Below are 23,759 nucleotides of genomic sequence, written 5' to 3'. Positions count from 1 at the left end.
CGCTTTAACCCTCAAGATGCCAACAAGTTCACAGAAGGACGTGATAACAGAACCACCTGCGGAGAGAGACACGCGCTGCGAGACATGAAGGTGAAGATCTCGGGCCGCTGGCATCACGCTACGTGCGTCTGGTCCTGAAGAACACGAGAACGTACAGAAAGCCCAAGAAACGGAACCAAGACATCTGAGCCTTCAACCGGACATCACTGTGTGTGTGAAGAGCTGACCTTGAAGTTCACGAAATGCTTAACGTGACGACACTTGGACTGTGGAGCCCGCATTTTGAACTGTTTGGAGACCCTCGGCAAAGGCAGCTAACATTAAATAAATAATTCAATCAACAGGATAATCTGTGGTGGGCTGGCGCCCTGCCCGGGGTTTGTTTCCTGCCTTGTGCCCTGAGCTGCCTGGGATTGGCTGCAGCAGACCCACGTGACCCTGGAGTTAGGATATAGAGGGCTGGATGATGACTGGGGTGGCACGGTGGTGCAGTGGTGCTGCCTCACAGTTAGGAGACCCTTAAGGGTTTACCTCCCGGGTCCTCCCTGCGTGGAGTTTGCATGTTCTCCCCGTGTCTGGGTGGGTTTCCTCCCACAGTCCAAAGACATGCAGGTGAGGTGGATTGGCAATTCTAAATTGTCCCTGGTGTGTGTGTGTGTGTGTGTGCCCTACGGTGGGCTGGCACCCTGCCCGGCGTTTGTTTCCTGCCTTACGCTCTGTGCTGCCTAGGATTGGCTCCAGCAGACCCCCGTGACCTTGTAGTTCAGATATAGCGGGTAGGATAATGACTGACTGGGATAATGAAAGAGAAAAAGAGGAGCCCCTCTGAACATGAGCCGCTTTGGGGGTCCAGCATTATTAGTGATACGCAGAAATGTAGCGGGCTACACAATAAGAGGATTTGTTTTTGGTTTCATCGTCCCGTTTATTGTGTGCGTCAGTAAATGTTGTCCCCGTAAGTGCAGAGGGGGAAGGATGACGAAGTGACACCGCCGCCACGGGACGCAAATCACCTGTTAGCGCACCGGAAACATCCGGGACACCTGTTAACACATCCGGGACATTTTACATTTGAAAAAGATTTGAACGGAGACAATTCACCCGATCATTTGAAAGTCGTCACTGCCGTTCGCTCCACTGCTCGCTTTTTCAGATTCATCGCAGCCATTGGCAGGACTTTTTACGGGGAGGTCGTTCAGATTTCGAGAAGTAGCCCAATACAGCAGAGCCAGCATGAACACCGCCGGACTTGACTTTTGGACTCATTCATCAGCACATTTCAATCGCTGCGTTCACCCGCTCCGTGGTCCTCGCTTTTGATTGTTGTTAAGGGGCATTGAGGGGTTAACAGGAATACCCGTGTGTTCGTCAATGGGGATCAGGCGCTGGTGTTTTGCATGTCTTTTCAATTTACAGTACACTACCCGTGTTTGATTTTACTTTTCTGGTTATTTCGTCGTATCGGGCAAAATAAGACAACCTGTAAGGAGTCCGGCTTGTCATCGATCCCAGGGATAGTCCTGGCGGTGCAGTGGCCGGTCTGGCCGTTACAAAATGAAAAAGCAGGCGAACCTCACGGCCTTGACACACGACGTGTACTTCAGGCTGCAGGTGTTTATGTGCGTCTCTGTGACTTCGTTTTTAAATAAAGATCTCAGCTGAATGAGAAGACACACACCACACCACACACCACACACACTCCTTACTAATAGGAGCCCACCGGTCATAATGGCGCGTCTTCACAAACTCATCGTTTCCAAACCACTCAGACCGTCACGGCATGCGAGTGCCAATCTCTGCCTGAACGCCATCTGCTGGCAGCTCCCAGCGACTTCTAAATCCAAAGGGAGGAAAAAGGAATAAAATAAACCGAGTGGCACCAAATCTGCATCAGCCGGAGATTCCCGAGCCGTTCAGGACGGCTCTCCTACCTTGAGACGCTTCATAAATGCGAGTCCGGGTCTGGTTTGGGGCAACAGCTGAGAATAATAAAAATGAACTTGGCAGAAAACCCAACCGGGGTCCGCTCATTTCCTGCCACGCACAGACAGTTTGACGTGTTCTGCTAGTCAGATGCCCACTTTGCCAGTTACGATGACAATCTTAAGCCTAAAGATGCATCACAGACAGAAATGAGACTGGACTTGAAGAGGGCACCACTGCAGACCCCATCGAGGGGAGTCGGGAAAGGGCAGTTGCTAGGCAACAGTGGAGTGGGTGGGACTTCCTGTCTAGTGATGTGCACTGTGGTGCATTTTAGGGGGTCTTCATGTATAAAATAATCGGCACACAGTAGGGTCACACACAGGTGAACGAGGCTTTAGACAGCCAGACTCCTCGTATTCACCCGTCAAACCTCTCAAAAAATCTTTAAAACCCCCCGGGACCCCCCAGTGAGTTCTGCAATTTCAAAGTCGCCTGGCCAATGAGTTTGAGCGTCGGCTTCACAAAGCTTACTGTTCTGCTCATCACCTCATTATAGTGATTTGTGCACAGCTCACTCTTTGGGGTGCCACTGTAAAGGCTAGCGAGCACGTGCCCCTCTATGTGACAGCCTGTCCCCATTTGCTGAACTGTGCGTGTGGCATTACCTGCCAATGGCTGCTTCATCCTGCGCAGATCACCCAACGAGGCCCGGAATGTGACGTGTTCATGGGTGCCCATCACTCATCTAAGCAATCGCCTGCTTCACCTATACAGACAGGCTGGCATTGGCTGCGACACCCAGTCTGAAAAGCTCTGGTTTGGGCAATGCCACACTTGTCTCTTTCTGATTATTTGCTCCAATGCCCATTTTTAGAGCAGACCCCGTCTTGTGTCCTCAATATACTCACAGCTTTGATGCACCCTGATCGTGCCCGTGGGATCCCTCAGCCTCATTAAATTCATGGCACTCTAAACAAATAAGGAGGTTGAGGCAAAAGTAGCTACAAATAATTGAAATTCAGTTTGTTACACAGCAAAAGTTTAGCAGAGTCAGTCAGGAGGTGGCAAGGACGCCATTGTCGGCTTCTTCCTCTCAGGTATCAAAGCCAGCACCATGCCCACTGTATTACTTTAGTGTGGGCTCGGGGGCGGGAGGGCACCTGTGAAAGTCGCCCCTCTGCCCGCCTGTCTTGCTCATCAGCGTCACTTCCTCGATGACAATATCATGACTGACCGCTTTGCACATGTCATACAGGGTGAGGGCCGCCACAGCGGCAGCCGTCAGAGCCTCCATTTCGACTCCGGTGCGAGCGCTGGTGTGGCATGTTGCGATTATCACAGCTGAGTGGGCAGAGTCCTCCAGAGTCAGAGATACATGCACCTTGTCAAGTGGCAGAGGGTGGCACAGTGGGATCAGTGAGCTGGTTTTCTTAGCTGCCAGTATCCCTGCGATTTGGGCCACTGCGAGGGCATCCCCCTTAGCCAGTTGGTTGTCCTGTACCAAGCGGAAGGCCCGCTCACCCAGCTTCACCCTGGCATGGGCCACTGCTGTCCGTCGGGTAACTGGTTTACTGCCAACATCCACCATGGAGGCCCGGCCTTCAGCATCTGTGTGAGTGAGCTGACTAGATGTGCCCGGAGGGTCAAATCTGAAGGCAGCTGTGCCCAGTTCATGCCCACTTGCAGTGGAATAACTCAGGACAGAAGAGGGGGTACCAGGTACATTTGTCTGCCCAGTGTATGTACACTTCAGGCACATTCCCTGTGCCCTAGCCAGAGCTGCTGCATGGGCACTGTGGCCAGCCTGGCATGCAAATTTATACCACCTCATTAAAAGCATTTGGAAGGCATTTTTCCCGTTGACTACTGCTAAGAACGTGCGTCTCACCCAGAGCTTTGCACTTGATGCTTGGCATCCACAAGAGTCTCTGGGATAACTCAAGTCGGACTCGGTGTGACGTGCCCGTTGAAAGGTGCTGCTGCAACTGGGACGAAGGTGCTGGAGATGTTGTCGGGTCCCAGTATACAATATGCCAGCATGGTGCCATCTCCTAGAAGTCCTTGCTACTGGAGAAACATGGCACAGAAGACAACTGTGAGGCACAGAATTGAGCACATTAGGCACCTGCATTGCTGGGCGATTGTGCCAAGGCTTGGAGGAAGAATATCTGGGCAAAGACGGGCACCTCAAATGGTCAGCACCTGAAAAACAACCAGAAAAGAACAGAGAGACCCTAAACAAATGGAAAAAGTCTAAGTGGCACCAGACTGAAGGCTCCTCATGGCCACCCACTACATGTGGCACAAGTGTCTTTACGATTGGTAATGTCCTTGACCAAGGTGACTCACAAGATTGAGACACATTACAGTTAAGTCACAGGCTTAGGGTTACATGGTGGGTAAGAGATGAAAACTGAAATGGCAACCTCTGGGTCCAACATTCAGTGTTGTGCCCACTAGACCACACTGCCAAGTAAGCTCATCAAATAAGGTGATGGTGCCAGCAGTGGGATTCATTTTAGTGAAATTTTCAATGCCAGCTAGCCAGTCAGATGGTTCCATCTAAGTTATGTGCCCCAGCAACACCCATTTAAGATCTCTATTGCCATACCTGGGTAAGGTGGGGCATGAGGTGAGCTCAAGGATAATGCGGACAACCCACCGCCATACTTGTCAAAGCAGGACAAGATTTTGATTACAATTCTATGAAGCTGGTGCCACAGAGTGGAGTCGCATGAAAGGCGCCATAAATGTACACGATGCCAACACAGGTCCCAACAGATGCTACTTAACCCACAGAAACACCCAACAAAGGAAGGGCAAAACAAAAATGAGGAGGCGAGGAGAGGTGAGGTGAGGTGAGGTGAGGTGAGGCACAATCACCAGATGTTACGTACAGCGGTGTCACCCACCGATCAGGATCATCGGACGGTTCTTCATCTGAGAGATGTTAAACATGCCTGCAGAAGACAAGAGAAGAGATGAGTGAGCCGTGTGTTAGTGAGGCCTGTGTGGCGCTCACGTGTGTGTCTCTCTCACACACACACACACACAGAGAGAGACACCAGACTGCAGGTCTTCACCGTCACATCTGTCCAGGAGAGCTCACGTGTGGAGAGGTGGATACGCCATTTTCGTTCATCACCTCCTTTCACTCACCTGCATGCCGTTTCTTTTTGCGTCCCACCGCGGCCCCTATGATCTGCAGGAGCTCCTCTTCCGAGGCCCCAGCCCTCAAGCAGTCTCTCAGACTGACCTCCGAGTTACCAAACAGGCAGACCTGAGGGGAACAAAGTCAAAAAGGGACGACTGGGGTACAAACAGTACATCTGGAAATGAGCACTTCACTCTACGTAAGTGAAAAGGAATACGTGACGAACGAGCAGGAGAGTCAGCGGACTTTACAGTTGTGTATCCTGGGATAGTCCTGTTAGTGCATGGAGGCCAGGACTTCGGGCAGTCTGCAGTGGTGGGACACGTGTAGATGTTTTAGGGGAGTGTGTTGGTGTCAACACGTCTCTCTATTATAAAAAAAAAAAAAAATCCTGTGGGAGGGAATGACGAGGAGACGAGACGCGATGTTCACGTTAAGATCATGGAAGACACTTAAGACCCGCGAGACTCAAGAGATTGGCCATGGGGACCTTAAACATGAGACTCTGTGCCAAGAGACTGACCAGGACCGTCTCGCCATGACGTAGAACACGAGATTCTAGCAAGACACGTCCGACTTACAACCAAATAAGAGCACAGGGAGGACCACAACACACTCAGTCACGTGAAGGCTTTGAGCAGACAGACCCAGGCTCTCGGCGCATATAAAGCGTAGGAGGACAATCAATACGTTATAAATGAAACGTCGGCGACTAAGCGAAGAAGAAAGCAGAACAGAGAAAAGACATTCAAAAGCATTGGAGAGAAAAACAAGAAAAATCGAGGTGCAAATTCAGAAAATAAGGAAAGTAAATCATCAGCCTGGAACAAGTGGAACTGAAAACCAAAAGCAGGTCCAATCGGGACGCTGGCACTAAACACATGCAGAACAGGTCTGAGATTATGAGAGCAGTGGAATTAGAAAGTATAAAATAAAAAAGAAAGTAAAGATCGCAGGAGCACAAACAAACAGAAATTATTACTCGAAAAAAGGAAAATAATCAGCACGGATCAGGTGTCATTGAAAGAAAAAAACAGGATAAGGCGAGGTCAGAAATAAAAGACAAAGAGCAGAAAACAAAGTAAGACGTCATAAAGAGCTTAAAAAACAAGGGGGGGCCAAAGACATGCAGAGCCGGTCAGAGAAAATGAAAAGTGGAATTGAAAAGACTCACAGAAACACAAGCAGAGGAAGAGACAGAATATGAAAGCAGAAAAAACGACAACACAAAGAGTAAGTAAAGATCACATTAGCACAAAGAAAGAGAAATTATTACTCAGAGAAAAAACAAAAAGGCGAATCGAGATGGAATACATGGACACAGGCGATACGTCAGGAGTATGCGGAGTTTACCTCACATGCATTTATTGGTTACTTAATATAAAAATGCTGATGATGATGATGATGATGATGATGATGAAGATCATCGTGTTGTCTGCTGAAATTCCAAACACAGAGACCTGTCCTGAATTAGGGTACAAAGTCATTAAACACGTCTCACTGACCTCATTTAAAACATTCAGCACGTTGGGACTCAAAAGATTCCAAATATTATTTTTACAAAAGTTCTGAAATAAAAGTGAAACTAATGAAATAGCAACAATTCAAAGAAAAAAAAAAGTGTGTATCCGGAAAAACAAAAGCGGCGGTTGGCGAGCGAAGCCCCCTAGTATAATATATTTAAATACTGCACATGTTGTAGCAGCGCTACTAACAGTTAAAACTACATCTCCCAGCAGTCCCTGCAGGGCTGGTGGGGTCAAAGGTGGCCAGAGTGGCTTAAAAAGAAAACAACAAAAGATGAGTTTTTTGTTGTACTCGGTCTGCCTGCCTTCTGTTGTTTAACCGTATTTAGTCGTCGTGTCCTGGATCGTTTCGTTGTTGGGGTCTGCTGAGGACTGAAAGGGGGTCATGGCCTTCCAGCAAGAAAAGGAGCGCTCCTAAACCGTCTTCACCATTTTCAGGACTACCGGTAGGACTGTTTCTTTCATTCCCTTACAACGTACAGATCTCTGGACGTCCGATCGTCATCATTCATTACATCCGATGCCGTTTTCCATGGACTTTGCTGTGGGGGGTTGTTTGTGTTTATGTCATTTTGCCGTAGGGGTACAGGGTGGCACCGTTTCCATTGATTTCATATTCTTTAATTGTTGTTCGATTCCCGTGTGAATTATTTTGTCTCTTTGTGCGAGTGCGTGCAGGTCGTCCAAGGCTGGGATCTCCTCCATAAAAATAAATAAATCAGCGTCATCTTGACGGTGTGAATCTTAGTGGCTCCTCCGGGCCGCTACAACGTCATATGTATTTGGTTCAGATGTGATGTCTGAAGGCTTTGTGAAGTGCAAGCAGGGAGACACGGGTAGTGGGGACAACAATGGGCACAAGGATCACCTTGTCTATTCTCCACAAACGGAACCTTCTGCATTTTATCTGTGTGTGTATTTTGGTACAGCAATGTCAATCATACCATACATACTGTGGCGGTCCGGGTTGGTTCTACCTGCTACAACATCATTGAACCCAGAAACAATGGTAACATGACCAGGATAAGCAGCCTGGCAAATGAGGACACAAACAAGATGAGTAAGGTGCAAGAAAAAGGGTTCAGTGTTCCAATAAATAAAAGACAACATTCATGGAGGCTCAAATGGCAATAAAAGGAGACTGAACTCATCGGCAGGTTAAAACCATCACAAGCTGCAGTACTTCTGTCTGAAATCAGACGTCTCCTTAGCTCATCCTTATAGGTCTCCTTAGCATGAGGAGACGTCCATCGACCGCACAGTTAACTCTCAAAACTCCGGGCTCGTGTTCCTCGCCCTCCCAGCTTGGCAGCCCGGGTAATCCTGTTAGACCCCGACTCTGTCTCCTGTCCGACACCACTGAGCGGCCTTAAGACAGGAGCCCATTCAGAGCATTTGGCCTCTCCTGCGTGGCACTCCCTGTCCCTCAAGTGCCAGCCACACTCTGCTTTTGGGACCCCAGCTCTGGACTGCCTGCCTGCTCTCCACATCACAGCGGCTCTCATGATCCTGCCCTCTTTCTTCATTACCGTCTCCCTCTCGTCTCTCCCTGGCTTCTCCCTTTATACCTCTAAGGGTGCTAATTACCTACAAGTCACAGAGATTCCACGTGGAGCAGCTGACTAATCACACAACTAGGTCACCGTCCACACCCACGGTCCTCACTGCACGCACACCCATGATACCGAGCCACGATATTTTTTAAAAACTTGAGCTGCCACAGGCGTCCATTTCATTACACATACCATTGTCTGAGCAGAGTCACAGGGGAGCTGACTAGGAAAAGAAAATCAGTCGATCATCCAGCTGGCGGTGGAAGTCTAAGGTCAATCGATCTTCTGCCTGTCGAGGACACGTCGATATGTTGTGTGTCCACATACGATTCTTTATTTATCAGGGTAAACATGTCCTTGTCCTAGAGTGTCACTGAATGTTGTGGGTGCTGACAGAGATTTGTCACTTGACTAGCCATGTAGCTCTGACAATTGAATACCCAAAGAGGAAAATGTCCTCAACAGGTCGCCACACGTCACGTCTAAAACCTGGATGTCCCGTTTCAAGATCCTTCTTTGAGTGATAGTCCGTGATGGAAAAGAAAGGAGAGAGAGGAGGATTCGTACCACGAGAAGAATCCTGCCAGATCAGAACAGATTATTCAAGGCCTGTACTGAAGGAAACGTCCATAACTTGGATGAATGAAAAGGTGTGTAGAAATGACTAAGGAGACAATCGGGACACAACACGCTCGATAATGGCAACTCTCCAAGAAATCTCCAGCAAAATCAATACTCTTGTTTTTAGGTCTCTGAGCCGCCATTTTACTCTTGGATTAATTGATTTCTTTCAGGACTGGTTTGATTCAGGGCCATGGAGAGCAACTGAGGTGGAAAGACTGAAAGATCTGAACTTCTCAGTGCAAGTAAATACATTTTGTAGGCGACATATTTGAAATGTCTACAATTATGAACAGAATAAACTCTGTGGATTCCAGCTGTTACTTTAAAGTCATTAAGAAGTTGGAAGCTTGCTTAGGGAAATCTCATACAACAAATACAAAGGTCTCCTACACACAGAGAACCAGAGACACATGGAATAAGTGACAATAGGGACCTTCAAATGTCAAATTGAAGATATTGTGGAAAGTCAACAAGAATAAGATGGACAAGTCTGCTGTCCTGAATGGCCTATTCTTGCCATAATAATCGTGCTATTTAACCAAACACCCTACCAGCCTTCCTTTTCACATCAGTCCGCCATCTGTATGCAGTGAACCGGCCACTAGGACTCCTTGGTTCATATCTTCATATGATGTACTTTAATGTTTCATGACTTCATCTATTAGAGCCCTCCATGAATTGACTGGTGATGTGCCACCTTGCTCATTTCTGCCCATTTCAGTTTCTAACCTGTGGGTGTGTGTTTAGTTCTGTTTGTCAACTTCATACACTGGAGACGTCGTAACAGTGACCCCCACTGCCAGCAGAACAATACACCTTAACTTTATTTAGCGCCTTTCCAGAGGCCAACATTACATGATGGCTTCCAGGTAATTCAAAGAAAATAGAAAACTGACCTCGACATCTGGCCTCCTAAGCAATAAAGCGAGTGTCACCTGGGACATGACACTCTTCCACCTCAAGTCACCCAGATTCCAACACAGCTTGAGATATTAGTGATCAAATCCTCTGAGCTCTCAAGGCCAGCACAGCATGTACAAGTCACACCATAGGACCAGTCATGTCATTATCAAGTGACACGCGTCACTTGATGAGGTCCATGTGTCTCAATACTCATTCCTATTTTGGGTACATTTTTCAAAGGTTGTAAGGCACCAACCAAGTTAAAAGAGAAACAAGAAGCTGAAGTTTTACCTTTAAGTTGCCATCAGCGGTGATTCGCAGCCTGTTACAGGAGCCACAAAAGTGATCAGACATGGAAGTGATGAATCCCACCTGACCTTGAAAGCCCGGCACCTGGAACTTCTAAAAAAGAAAAAGAAAAAGAACAGGAGGACATGTGGAAACTAGGAAGTAAGAAATGACAAGAGGCCCAACTTAGACTGGCAGCTGGGCACTGGCCGTGTGTACCAAAACCATAAGGTTTGGAAAAACAATGAGGGGCACCAATAGTTAAATACGAGTTATTGCTTTAGCCTCACACACCTGGAGGCACAGTGAGCAGACTTCACACCTTGCTAACACACAAAACCCACAGACCATTTGTGTCAGATGATTTTTTTGTAGGTCAGTAGTCACTGGTGTATTGGTTGTGAATGCCACCTCTTAACAATGAGGCACAAGAGGCTGCTTAGAGCAGCCATTAGTTGGGCACCTCAGGCCTATTTTCCATTTTCATTCTAATCAATAAAAACAGTAAGTAAGTGCAGATAGAGTGAGATGAGGAGATGTGGGGCAGGTTTAGACATCCAGGAGGTTTTTATCATCGTAAAGTGTTTGACTCAGTTGATTGAGCTACTGAGTGGGACATCCTGAGACCTTGTGGGATCCCCCCAAAGTTGCTAGATATCCTGGCCAGCCTGCACACTGGCACTGTGAGTGCTGTGCAGAGTGGAGGCAGAACCTCTGTGTTCTTTCTAGTCGATTCTGGGGTCCGTCAACTGTGGCACATCTGAGATTCACTGACCTTGATTTTGCTGATGACGTGAGAAGTGTCCAGCTGCAGTCAGGACAGTATTAGGCCTCGGACAGATCCAAGCACTTCGGACACCATGAGGCCCATAACTTGACGCCCCTCCCTTGTGTCGCTGGTGAACTGACGCCTCCATTGCACGGCCCTCATGATGATTTCAATTCCCTTTAGTTCCTGCACTCAAATGTGTATACAGCATTTATTAAACTTCTAAACTAGTGAGTTCTGCATCCGAAGCAGTTGTTTGGTGTCATATATTTGAAACAAGCTGAACAAAAAATCTTAACATTTTGCATTTGATAGTATTTTTATACTTTAGTTTTATATCTGCGTTTGCCATGTCTCATTTTTTAATACGTTAGTTATATGCTGCACTCAACAGAGTAGTGGCTCTGTGGCAAACGATCTACACTGGTAATCAGAAGGCTGAGCTCTTATAAAAATGGGAAATGCTACGTTAGAAGACGAAGAAGAAAAAAATGATATGCTGCACTCAGCTACGATTAACACTACATATTCTTAGAGACTCTGATCAGAGTGAATCATATAATTTGTGTAAACAGCCAAAATATGCAACACTACGCGCTGGACATTTAGGAGCTCTTGAGTGTACTGTCTTTGTGCTCCTCTCTGTGTTATATCATTAGTACTGAATTATTATTGGTGTACAAAATATTTATATTAACGAAGCATTCATTGTGGTGGAGTTTATGATCCTGAGGAATGACGCACTCGCCCTCAGAAGCACAAAGAGTTATAAAGTAGTCGCCCAGCTTAGAGCTTCCCTGTTAGCGGAGCGGCTTTGCATACCCATCGAGGATCGTAGCAAGTACGAAGAGGAGTTTATTACATTAGCATGACAGTTTATCCTATCCATCCATTATCCAACCTGCTATATCCTAACTACAGGGTCACGGGGGTCTGATGGAGCCCATCCCAGCCAACACAGGGCACAAGGCAGGAAACAAACCCCAGGAAGGGTGCCAGCACACAAACACACCCACACACCAGGCACACACTAGGAACAACCTGCATGTCTTGTGGGAGGAAACCCACGCAGACACGGGGAGAACATGCAAACTGCACACAGGGAAGACCTGGGAAGCGAACCTGGGTCTCCTAACAGCGAGGCAGTAGCACTACCCACCAGCCCACCGTGCTGTCCCAGTTTATCCCAGTGAAGCTATTTTATTTATAATATATATTTTTTTTTTTTTAAACACACGTTCAGTTTGCCACCATTACTATAATAGTACATTTAGCACAAAATGTTACCGCTAACACAGAGGTGGGGTCGTGGAATGTGGGTGGAGTCAAAAGAGATGCAACTGAAAGGGGCGGCAGCTTATGGGCCTCAGAATGTCTCAGGTCGCTTAATCTGTCCAAGGCCTAAAACTGTCCTAACTGCATCTGGACTCAACTGGACAATGCTGTGATCTTCACGGAGTCAATGGTGGCTCTGATCGGGACTCTCGAGAGACTGAGCGAGAGGTCTGAGGGTCTGGGCTTGTAAGTGTCCTGATAAAAACCAAGAACCAGGCCTTTAATGACTTATTGGGTCGACCTCGTCGAGAGGTTTAGTTACCTCGGCAGCAACATTCATGTCTTTGGCGACTCTTCCTATGAAGTCAGCAGACGGACTGGGAGAGCATGGGGTTGATGGGGGTGTGTCATGAGGTCACTGGAAAGGGTTATGTGACGCTCCTGATATCTCTGCAAAAAGTCTTTAGAGTCCTGGGGCCTCATGTATAAATGGTGCGTACACACAAAAATGTTGTGTAAGAACGTTTCCATGTTCAAATCGCAATGTATAAAAACCTAAACTTGGCACACAGATTTCCACAGTACCTCATACCCGGTCGTATGCAAGTTCTGCGCTCAGATCTGCAGACTGGAGGCACCCAGCGTCAAAGCAGTGCTACTGTTCCTGTGTCGTTTCCCTTTCTTTTTTAGATCCACATCCCTGTCGCGGCTTTATAAATACACTGAAATTAACCACATATTGCTTATTAGTTTAATGCATCGGATTGTAATTAACAGTAGCAATATAATGGTTCACAGAATACCATAACTGCTTTAGCGTTGTTACTCTCACTGCACCTTCTTCTTCTTCTTCGTTCAGCTGCTCCCCTTAGGAATTGCCACAGCAGATCATCTTCTTCCACATTCCTCTCACTGCACCACTTGGAGTATTTATGTCACTGTATCTGAGTGTGAGTCACAGGAGTACAGCAGCCGATCGGATTATCGGGGTACAGCATCAAGCTCACGCTGCCTCAGCCATGCGTACAGTCTATTTGAACTGCTCTCATATGACAAACACTTCAGAGCCTTTCCTGTACGGACCTCGCGGTTCACAAACAGTTTCATCCCAAGAACTCTAAACGCACTCAGTCAGTCATTAAGCGCTCCTTGTAGAACTGTTGGGACTTATTAGTACAATCACCTCACTGTAAACTTGGAGTACAGTTGTAATATTACACAACCTGAGCCACTTTATAAAGTGCGTATTTACATATGATGACAATGAAATAAGATGAAATGCAGCAAAATATACTGCATTTATTACATTATACAGATAAAACGTTAACATCATTTAAATAATGTATATTGTTAATAATTAAACATGTGAGGACACGGTGCCGCAGCGCTAGCGAGGAGCTGGCGCTCCGTTCACAGATTGTTCCTGCCTCGCGCTGTATTCTTGCCGGTGCTGGCACAACACAGGAAAGTTAGATGGATAGAATAATTAAACACGTACTACAAAGATATTTCAGTGTTTCTTAAAAATTTTTGAACAGTCGGCATTCTAAGCTGGCGATTGGGTATTTGGAGAAAGTAGAGTAAGGACAGGAATTGGAGGTTAGTACGTTTGAAAGAGACAGGACTGCTCCAATAAATTATTTCATCAAAGGTCGCACACGGCGCAGCAGCATCTTACATGAGACATGAACAATCACTGCACCACTGTGTCCCCATGTTTAATAACGTGATTCAACTCCTTTCATCATGAAAATGATATCCGGTATACATCTCAGCATTTTAATTATTCAGAGAGCTGTAATATCACGAATGTCATGGATTCTGTGTCCTGTCAGAGGAAAAGAAAGCCCAGAAGCACGTAGTGATTCACACACATAGAGCACATAGAAGATCAAATACAAAACAAAGCATTTAACGTGCTACTTTAGTTACAATGTGATTAGAGAAACGAGTAAATTAAACAATTTTAACATGAAGTTTATGATGTTCTACTGTACTTTAATGACAAAATAAACTACATGAGTAAAGTGGAAATTTCAAGATTAAAATTGACATTTTGTGCTTTTTCCCCCACTGTGTGCCTTTTTTTTTTTACTCTGTACCCTAATAATCTTTCATATGACACTCAGACGGTAGGCTACGACCCCCCCTTTTCAAGGTGACTTTGATATGTGACTTCATTTTTATTTCGGGCACTGTGCGACTTGAGCTTTCGAGTTTCTCCGACACACTATGTCACTCGATCAGCTTCCTTTTGATGTTTATTCCACTGTTTAAACCAACAAATAGTACATTTTTCTTTGCCTCCACTTGGTATTCACTAGAATTCTTTTCACAGAACACTGAGCCTAAGGACTATTTATATTGATTTGCATATTCAAAGAGGCGTAATTCTGGGAGGAGTTGGGGCGGGGCAGCAGGCGAGTGCATGTGTGTTCATTCTCACGCTGACCGGGATTTATGTAGAGGAAGAACATGGAAGCTGGCGTTTGCACAGATTTATGCATCTGGATTTTTTTGTGCGTAAGCACATTTCTGCTTTTGTGCTTACGTCATGTTATAGTGCGAATTCTATACATGGTGTTACGCATGAGGCCCCTGGTGCTTCCTGTTTTGCTATTATGGTTGTGAGATATGGAGACTATCCAGTGACCCGAGATGGAGACTGGACTACTTTGGTACCGCGTCTTTCCTGAAGATTCTTGGGTACTGTATTTTTCTATTTTGTTAAATAAATCCTTCATTTAAGGATTCTTTCTTTGCCCTTTTGTGAACAAGCCTGAGGTTTACGGTCATCCTCCTCCGCTTTGTGGGGATTTTTGCTATATTTTGGAACCTTTCTTTATGTTTTCTATCTATTAAGCCAGTTTACCTCACTTTGAGCCTAGCCATATTATAGGATGCAGGTACATTTCTGGGGCAGGTTCATCTGGAATGAGTGAGTTCCTTCTGAGCTAACCAATGAAGATTCTGGTCTGCACTGTGGTCATTTTTGAAGGTCCCACACCATTTTCAGTATATTTGGGTCTCCTCATCCTTACTACTACACTAATTCAGGACCACCATGCACAACCAAATAGAACAGACTGAACCTTTCCAATTTAAGAAAACAGAATGAGGCAGTGCCCTGAATGAAGAATTTCAAATTAGGACACTATTAGGATAGTGGATCCAGGCTTTTACTTTAAAATCGATTCTTGAAGAACATGGGAAAACCCAGCTCTTCACGCATAGAACCAGAGATACACTGAAAAAATGACCAACGTTTTTCTAATGTTTTCACCACTTTCAGTCCCTTTCTACCTTTTCCACAGATCTCTTTGGAAAACTTCCTTCCAGCACCACAGGAGAGATGGCAGACAACCTCTTCTTTCTTTCTTTGTTTTAGGCAACTTAAATTCTGAATACGTCCCAAAGGAAAAACTCGGACATATTTGTGCTGAGCAGCTAATACGTAAGCTGGCTCAAAGGAACAAATTTCACTCGATACCTTTTTGTTAAGCTCAACGGATTTGTGACCTACAAACAAACAAAAAGCTATTCTGTCATGAGGACAGTGTAATAATATTATAATAAAAATATGTACTTAGAAAAGCATAATACATTAGAACTTATTACAGTTTAACAATGATAAAAACGAAGAAACTAGACTGGTTAGCTAGCCTGGGGGAATACAGGTGGGATGAGATGAAAGGTCATTCACCCGTCTGGCACAACCTGATATGGAAAATTTATGATGCTCCTTCCCAGTCCAGGAAGAAAGCATGGGATGGAATTGGGGATGAATCTGTAGCGGGGCTACATTGTAGTAATAGTGTTTGTGTTCGTACCACGTGCGTCTTGTTTCCATCGTCCCGTTTACTGTTTGTGTATGTCAGTGAATGCGGGATGATGGAAGGAGATCGCAGCCCCAAACCTGGAAAACACCGGTTTTCAATTAATCAATTACATTCGTCACAGGACTATAAAACCAGTGAAGAGGAAGAGGAGAGAGGAGAAGGAGATTTTTCAATATACGACCACGAACCACCTGTACCTGCTGTATTTCACATCGCGCATTTCCATCCAGTTTGTTTTTCATTCCGCCGGACTCATTCCAACACCCTCATCATCGAGAGACCCCGGGGTCGGATCATTTTCCACCACCGCCGAGGATACACGGTGAGGCTGTTCCATTTTTTCCAGGAATTACAAACACTTCATATATTGGTTAACCAGTCATCTGCATTCAGGACAATTGTTACTCGGACTCAAGTTCACGACCGTTCATTTCCGTATTTCCTTCATTCTTTTTTGGTATTTGTGTTGTTTGTTATATGTTACCAGGGCAAGGGAGGGGTAGTTGTATTCATCTAAGGATTTGTCACGGTGTTGCTTTGGTGGAGGGATATTTATAATTTGTTTAGCTTGTCTGTTTCATTTAATACAATTTATCAGTTTAAGTTTACATATCTGCTTTTCTTTTGTGCTTTTTTACACCGTCGATTGTGGGGGAAAGGTTTAATTTGTTAAAGGTACGGCTTGATTAGATTCAACCTCAGCGATTAATCCAGGCCACAGGTCTTGGAGGTGTAGCTGCCGGCCGGGTAAGGGGGCGGCCGTTACAAATCTATCAGAGTTGGAATGAAGTAGGGTGTCTGTTTATGCCGCTGGTCCAAGAGGTACGTCAATAAAGCTGGACTAAGATAAATACAGAGGTGACAAAGCAGCTCAGGATTTCTGCCATTTTTTGATCAACAGAGGAACAGAAGCCCATCTTGTTTCCAGCAGCCATACTCAAACAGGCCATGCCACCTGGCCTTATGTAGATGGCATGCTGAATCAAGGACCAGGCTGGACCAGAACATAAGACAGAGCCACCTGAACTGATTATTACATACACTGTAATATTATTATTATTATTATTATTTTGTCAACACTCATTCAAACTCTACTTAGACTTTAGGAATATTACTGTCTACAATATATAATGAATGCTATTATAACTTTGTCTCTCCTGCCTGTCCTGGAACTCAAATTATGGACTGGGGTTAGAGATATAAAAGGAAGGGGGAGAAGTGCGGCACTGAAGGATGTGATGATGTAGTAAAAGTATGAGATCTGAAGAACCCTACCCAGGCAGTGAGGTGAGAGTTAAACCTGGAGAGCACATCTCCAATGGCACTTGGCAAGGACGGCTAACCTGAATTGTACATCTTTGGAATGCGACAGGAAGCTAGAGTACCCGGAGAAACGCCATGAGGACACAAGTAGAACACGCAAACTGCACACACTGCTCAGGCTTGCTCATGACTGCTTATGGCCTTGTGTTTAAATTCACCCCCATATTTTTTTTATATTAAACTTAACTTATTTTTATGATAAATTACCTACCTTATTAAGATAGATATCATGCAAAATAAGTAATACACCTCCTTCAGTAACTTAAAATGTTTAGAATAACCCTCAGTGTTAGTCTTTTTTAAAAAACTCGATCATGTGCTTAATGTACTGTGATTACTCATCAAGACACACCTCGCTTCCTGTAGTCTGTGAACATGGCTCCGGCCTGCTCCCCTGCATTGTTCTTGATACCCTTGGCTGTGTGGACACAAGGCCAACCTGAACTGCCCAGTGCTGCAAATATTAAATGTGTCCATTTCTTCAGACTGGCACACCCAAACACATTGGTATTTTAGACAGCCCGTCTCTCAACCCCCCAAGCCCGACAGGCTCACCTTTGACGTCTCGGTGCCCTCAGCAGGAAGTGGCTTCAGGTCAGGCCACTGCTGCCGGACCCGATCTAACATCTCCTGGTAGCTCACCATCTTTTTGAAGTTCCATTTATTGCCTGAGAAACAAAAGAGAGAAGGCCTCAGTTGAGACATTGAATAAATAAATATTTTCTTTTCTGGACTAATGTTTCTAACTGTCTTTCCTCTGTTCTCTCTGTTAATATTCCCCTTCTCCTTTTTTATGCTTACTTTTATCCGGCAGAGGTTATTTTGTCTGGGTACAGCTGATACTAAAATGATCACAGCCTGTCGCTGGAAATATCTCGACTCTCTGTATGCTTCTGGAAATCCCCTTTCTTTAATCTATCTTACTCAAACTTTCAGCGGCATGGATCAATGGGTCACCTTCTGGCTCCATTGCACAGAATACTGTGGCAAGCTGACGCGAGTTTGGTAGGAAGCTGGGTTGCTGGTGGCTGGGACTGCGCTCCTCGTCTTATTCCCCAATTCTTCGCTTTTCAGATTCTCCCCCTGGGCTCACTTTGTCTGTTGGGCCAATCTCACTGGTCTACCAGGAACTTTCAGTCATATTGGGATCCTTTTTAACAGGATGGTTTTGAGAAAATGTATGCAGCAGGGGGGGTCACCGATTCCTTATATCACTGCAAGTTTTTCTATTTGTTCTCACATACAAATGTCAAGAGTGCCCGACGGTGGTTTTGGGTCTTTACCTTAAAATACAGGGAAGGTTTGTTTCTTTCTAGAATGGAGATGAACACCCCATCATCAGTGCTGCCCCTTCCTGGAGCCGACTTTCAAACAAGTCCAAACTCTTCGTAGTGAAGCCCTCTGACAGCCTGATGAGCTGCACTCTATAGTCCGCACCTTATTCAGCTATTATCGTCTTGCTTTTTTTTTTTTCCAACCTTGACGTCCCCTGGAATCCCCACCCCTTCTTCTAAGGATTTACATTTTCTTATTAAGCTTAATAAAAAAAATAAAAAAAAACTGAGCACACATACATATACAGGTATTTCTTCAAAATGCATTCCATGAAATAGGATGTTATGTGATTTGGACTTTATGTGAACAGCACATCATAAACAGTATAATAATTCTTTGTATTTCTACAGCGCTCTTCTCACTACTCAAAGCACTCAGCAATTGCAGGTTAAGGGCTCAGCTCAAGGGCCCAACAGAGCAGAGTTCCTTTTGGCAACATTTGCACCGATTACCAGTGCAGATCCCTGGCCTCAGAGCCTCCACTCCACCTTTTAGCTACTTGAGATAATGAAGTGTAACTTGTGACTAAGCAGAGAGCTAGGCAGCAGCACCCAATCGTGCGTCTCTGGAAGCATTATGAGTCAAATCACACTCTGCTATACGGTAAACCTTTTATTTGTAAGTAGGGAAAGTTCACATTACAAGAACGATAGAAAGTACAGATCTGGCAGCGCAACTGCTTTGTATCCAAGAGACACGACATACGTATGTGGGAAGCCGTTACGTTCACTACACTCCATTTCATCCGCTACATTCTGTTCACCGATTGGGATTTCTGAAATCCATCATAACTTTATGGGACCACGGACGTTACCTGAACACATGTTATGTGGTGCATAGCTGTATTGTGAAATATGATAATAAATATTAACAAAATGACATGTGAGCATGAATAATTACACACGTTACAAAATGAATGTTTGTGAATTTTAACACATTTTCAAACCTTTTCTGAAAACCTGTTACTGTTATTGAGTTTAGAGTGATCGGCAACTCATCAAGTCACTCATCAAGAAATACGCCACTTCTCGTTTAGTTAAAAAGCAGACATCTGGCAGGATGGTACACCAAGGCCAGTTGGCATCAAAGGTATGTTCTGATATCTCAGTATTTATGGGTAACCACCCACCAGAAGAAAAACTAAATACCCAAAAACTCTCAATTTAATTGAAATTTGATGACGTTATAGAAAAAGAAAATGAACCATCACGTTCTTAGGTGTGTTTGCATATCATGTCATGTCACGTCACGTCACGTCGGTCTGTCCGTTCACATGAAACAACACAGCCCACCATGCACCAGTTTTGTTAAGATGTGGCCCACTTATTTTTAGTTCAGTTTTCATTGCGATATCTTGAGCAGATCACACTACACAATGTTTTAAAATTTCAAAAATTTCCCATTGAAGAGCACCAATGAATTTGTGAACTCGGCCATCTTTCAGCGGACAAACGTTCTGCGCGCCTTCGACTAGGAATTTGTTTACCGTTTCATTTTCACCTTGTGAGTGGTTGCTTGAATTTATGATGATATTTTTGTATATTTTTCTTTTTTTACTCATCCGACTGCTGACTTTAACAGCAGCCACCAAACTACTACTCGGTAATTTCTAGAATTTTGCATATGCATTGAGGGCCTTGAAAAGAAAGACTTCTGTCATCTTTAGTGCAATCCAAATCTCGCATTTGGAGCTTTTAAAGTTCAAAATTTTTAAATGCCAAAGTGGAATGACATATACTTTGGTCAATTCATACCGTATATTGTAAATTTGAAAACATTTTGTGTACACCACACCAGTTTTTTGGTACTCTATGGTGGTGTGTTAAATACGTGCCCACCTCTAATACACTGAAAGCCCCTGAGCAAGTCACTCCACCTGCAGGTGTTCCAAATGCAAAAATAAGCTGCAGTCTGCTGTCCTATGGCGCTGTACCTGACGGGCATGGCATTCACTGCAGAAACTCGCTATTTGGTCTTTTTTCTCTTTCTTCGTCATGTAAAGCACTTTGAGCTCCATTACTTGTATGAAAATGTGATATATAAATGAATGTTGTTGCTTGTATCCTTCACATTAGAACACAGCTATTATAGTTGCAGTTTACTACCAAAAGAAATCAACTGTTACGACAGTCCATGGAGGTCACGTCTATCATGGAGGTCTAAGAATGTTGTAACGCCACACCACATCACACCAACAACCAGGGTACTGACCATCAAATGGCATGTACTCGATAAAGCGCACTTCAAGAGGCTTCCTCTCTGTGAGAGACACGAAATCAAGCAGCTCATCTTCATTCAGGCCCCTCATCACCACACAGTTCACCTAAACAAGAACAAAAACTTGTTAGCACACAGAAAGCCAACGTAGGAGGGAGAAAAACAGGAAAAGCATCATGACGTGATCACTTTGACAAAGGACAAGAAGGGATTTGCTGGAATGGAGGTTCTCTAGTCCCTGCTTGAATGGCCACCTAATTAATAAATCCTGGGTGACACAGCTGCTCCAAGTATTCAGTGCCCTGGGTTAGAATTGGCCCTTTTGTAGGGTCTGTAGGACTCACCACTGACCCAGAATCATCTGTGGAAGGCAAGCTGGCCATACCAGGCTGGCCCAGGGTGAGTGTGTGCCTAATTTGGTCCTGCAACAGACTGGCAGGCCATCCAGTGCCATTTCCTGCCTTGTATACACACACACACACAAACAGACACTCGCAAGCCTGAATTAGATTCAACAGGTTGGAGAGCCTTCATAGCAGCATTGCTTCAGCGACAGACAGTAAAGGAAGATCAAACAAGTAAGAAAGAAGTCCTGCTTGCCCAGCTGTTCCACTCAGTTGGGCATATTCATTTACCATCTACTGGAAAGCATTTCGTCATAAGACTGCATCACATTTTTCATTCCAACAAACGGTGCACTGCAAACATTAACACAACAGTTGAGAATCTAGCCGCAAACAGCATATAACTGAGGCAGCAGAAAAACTGACACTGTAACTTCATAAAGGAAAATTCAAACAGAAAAAATATCTACACAATAAAAGCCGAAGGCGGCACAGTGGCGCAGTGGGTAGCGCTGCTGCCTCTCAGTTTAAGGACCCCGATTCGCTTCCCGGGTCCTCCCTGCGTGGAGTTTGCATGTTCTCCCCGTGTCTGCGTGGGTTTCCTCCCACAGTCCAAAGACATGCAGGTGAGGTGGACTGGCGATTCTAAATTGTCCCTAGTGTGGGCTTGGTGTGTGTGTGTGTGTGTTTTGCACGTGCCCTGCGGTGGTCTGGCGCCCTGCCCGGGGTTTGTTCCCTGCCTTGTGCCCTGTGTTGGCTGGGATTGCCTCCGGCGGACTCCCGTGGCTCTGCAGTTGGAATACAGCAAGAGGATGGATGGATGGATGGATAAAAGCCGATTTCTGTTCATCTGGCAGTTCCAATCTACTGGACGTGATCCGTGTTCACCATGGACTAGAATGTATTTTATAAAGCATGTAGTCATAAACCACACTGAAATGTTCATTCCAGCAGTTGATGTAATTGAGAATTTGATAGCAAACGGCATCCCCATGGGGACAAATAAAGATCTATCTATTTATTTATTTTTCAGGGAGCAAACTGAAATTACATCTAACAAAAAAATAATTTTAAAATTCAGGAAACAGAAAAGTATGTTGGAAGCAGGACTAATGCCATTGAAGTTGATTTAACATTCTGAAGGTCTGCATTCATTAATGTAGCAAAATGAAAGCAAAAATAAAAAGTAAATAAGTGACAAGGCTGAATTAGGTTCAGTAGGTTATGATAAATGATATGGAAACACTGGCATCTACAAAAAAAAGAAAATTCTACTAAGTCTGGCAGTGACCATCACAGAATGACACCTTTGCCACAAGTCAGTACTTGACACGTCTGCCCCATTATTGTAAAAAAGAAGAGTTGAGGAGCATCTTCAGCTCAGCCACACCAACTCACAGAGCAGGACTGCAGAGTGATGAAGAATGTCAAGATGGCCTCTCCATTGTGGCATCACTAACAACTGAGTGCCAAACTGCCTCTGGAAGCAACATCAGCACAAGAACGTGTGGGGGGCTTTACGAAATGGGTGTCCATGATAGAGCCGAAGAGCACCATGTGCAATGCCAAGCATTAGCGGGTGTCGTAAACGTGTTCTCTGGAGAGATTAATCGTATTTCTCTATCTGGCAGTCAGAGATGCCAGGAGAAGACCATCCATCACCAGACTGCATAGTGCTTGATGTACAATTTGGTGGAAGAGAGACAATTCAAGGGTTTGGGTAGGCCCCTTGATTTCAATGAAGGATACTGGTAATGCTATGACATAAAACGACATTTTACACAACTTTATGGTCACAGTTTGAGGGAAAGTTCTTTTCTGTTCCAGTATGACTGCCGCCCTGTGCTCAAAGTCAGGTCCATAAACCCATGGAGGAACTCGAACAGCCTTACCTCAACACTACTGAACACCCCAAAGATGAATCAGCAAGCCAGGTCGTCTAACCCAACATCAGTACCTGACCACACAAACACTCTTTTGACTGAATGGGCACAAATCTCCAAAGCACACACCAGAATCTTGTGGAAAGCCTTTGGAGAAGAGTGGAGGTGGTTGGGGGGCTCTCATATTACGTTGTTATCAGAGGTAGATTTAGCAGAGCTAGAACAAGGATATAAATTATGAACCACCTTTTCCTCTACTGCCCTGATGTGTCAAAGCTCCTACCGCATGACTCCGTGTGCTCTTAATGAGAAGTCCTCGTTGCTCCAAATGCTGCACCAAAGGTACTTTCTCTCATCTGCCTCATCCCCCACATGCACACTCACGCTGTCGGCTCTGCCTCACACTGCTCACTGGGGACAACACCATCTGCTTCACGTTTCCCAGCTCTGTGGACTAATTTCAAGCCAGAATGTGTGAAGAAGCTTGTTGATGGCCACACACCCAGGCCAAGTGCTGTCTATCTGCACTGAATTCTCTACGGCACATTCGGCAGCAGCTCCTTGCAGCGGGAGCCAACTCCGGCAATCACTGGAGGTCGAAGCAAGAACAACCACTGGACAGGAAGCCGGCCCATCACAGGCTAAACACACATACATATATCCTGGGGGAGGTTTTATTAATCACTTTATTAAATTGTGAAAATAACACCACCATGTTGGTACTTAAAGGCATCAGTAAAACCCCTTCAAACAAAATTCTGCATTTGGTGAATCACACACACGTGGAAATTAAGGGGAAG

At 45.1% G+C, this 23,759-nt stretch overlaps 1 protein-coding gene across 1 annotated transcript; it reads right to left on the bottom strand.

The window, feature by feature from the left end:
- Positions 1–2,363: 2,363 nt before the first annotated feature.
- Positions 2,364–21,198, bottom strand: LOC120521844 (molybdenum cofactor biosynthesis protein 1-like). Its single transcript, XM_039743166.1, has 6 exons — positions 20,727–21,198; positions 17,736–17,848; positions 9,978–10,088; positions 5,086–5,206; positions 4,839–4,886; positions 2,364–4,128 (listed from the first exon to the last, which is right to left on the bottom strand). The coding sequence occupies exons 1-6, from the start codon at positions 20,821–20,823 to the stop codon at positions 3,053–3,055; spliced, it is 1,566 nt and encodes a 521-aa protein (XP_039599100.1). The 5' UTR covers positions 20,824–21,198; the 3' UTR covers positions 2,364–3,052.
- Between the last annotated feature and the right edge of the window lie 2,561 nt (positions 21,199–23,759).

Source organism: Polypterus senegalus, unplaced genomic scaffold (assembly GCF_016835505.1).
Source record: "Polypterus senegalus isolate Bchr_013 unplaced genomic scaffold, ASM1683550v1 scaffold_2780, whole genome shotgun sequence".
Taxonomy (NCBI): domain Eukaryota; kingdom Metazoa; phylum Chordata; class Cladistia; order Polypteriformes; family Polypteridae; genus Polypterus; species Polypterus senegalus.
The sequence above is the reverse complement of the archived record's forward strand: the minus strand, read 5'-3'. Positions and strand labels throughout refer to the sequence as shown.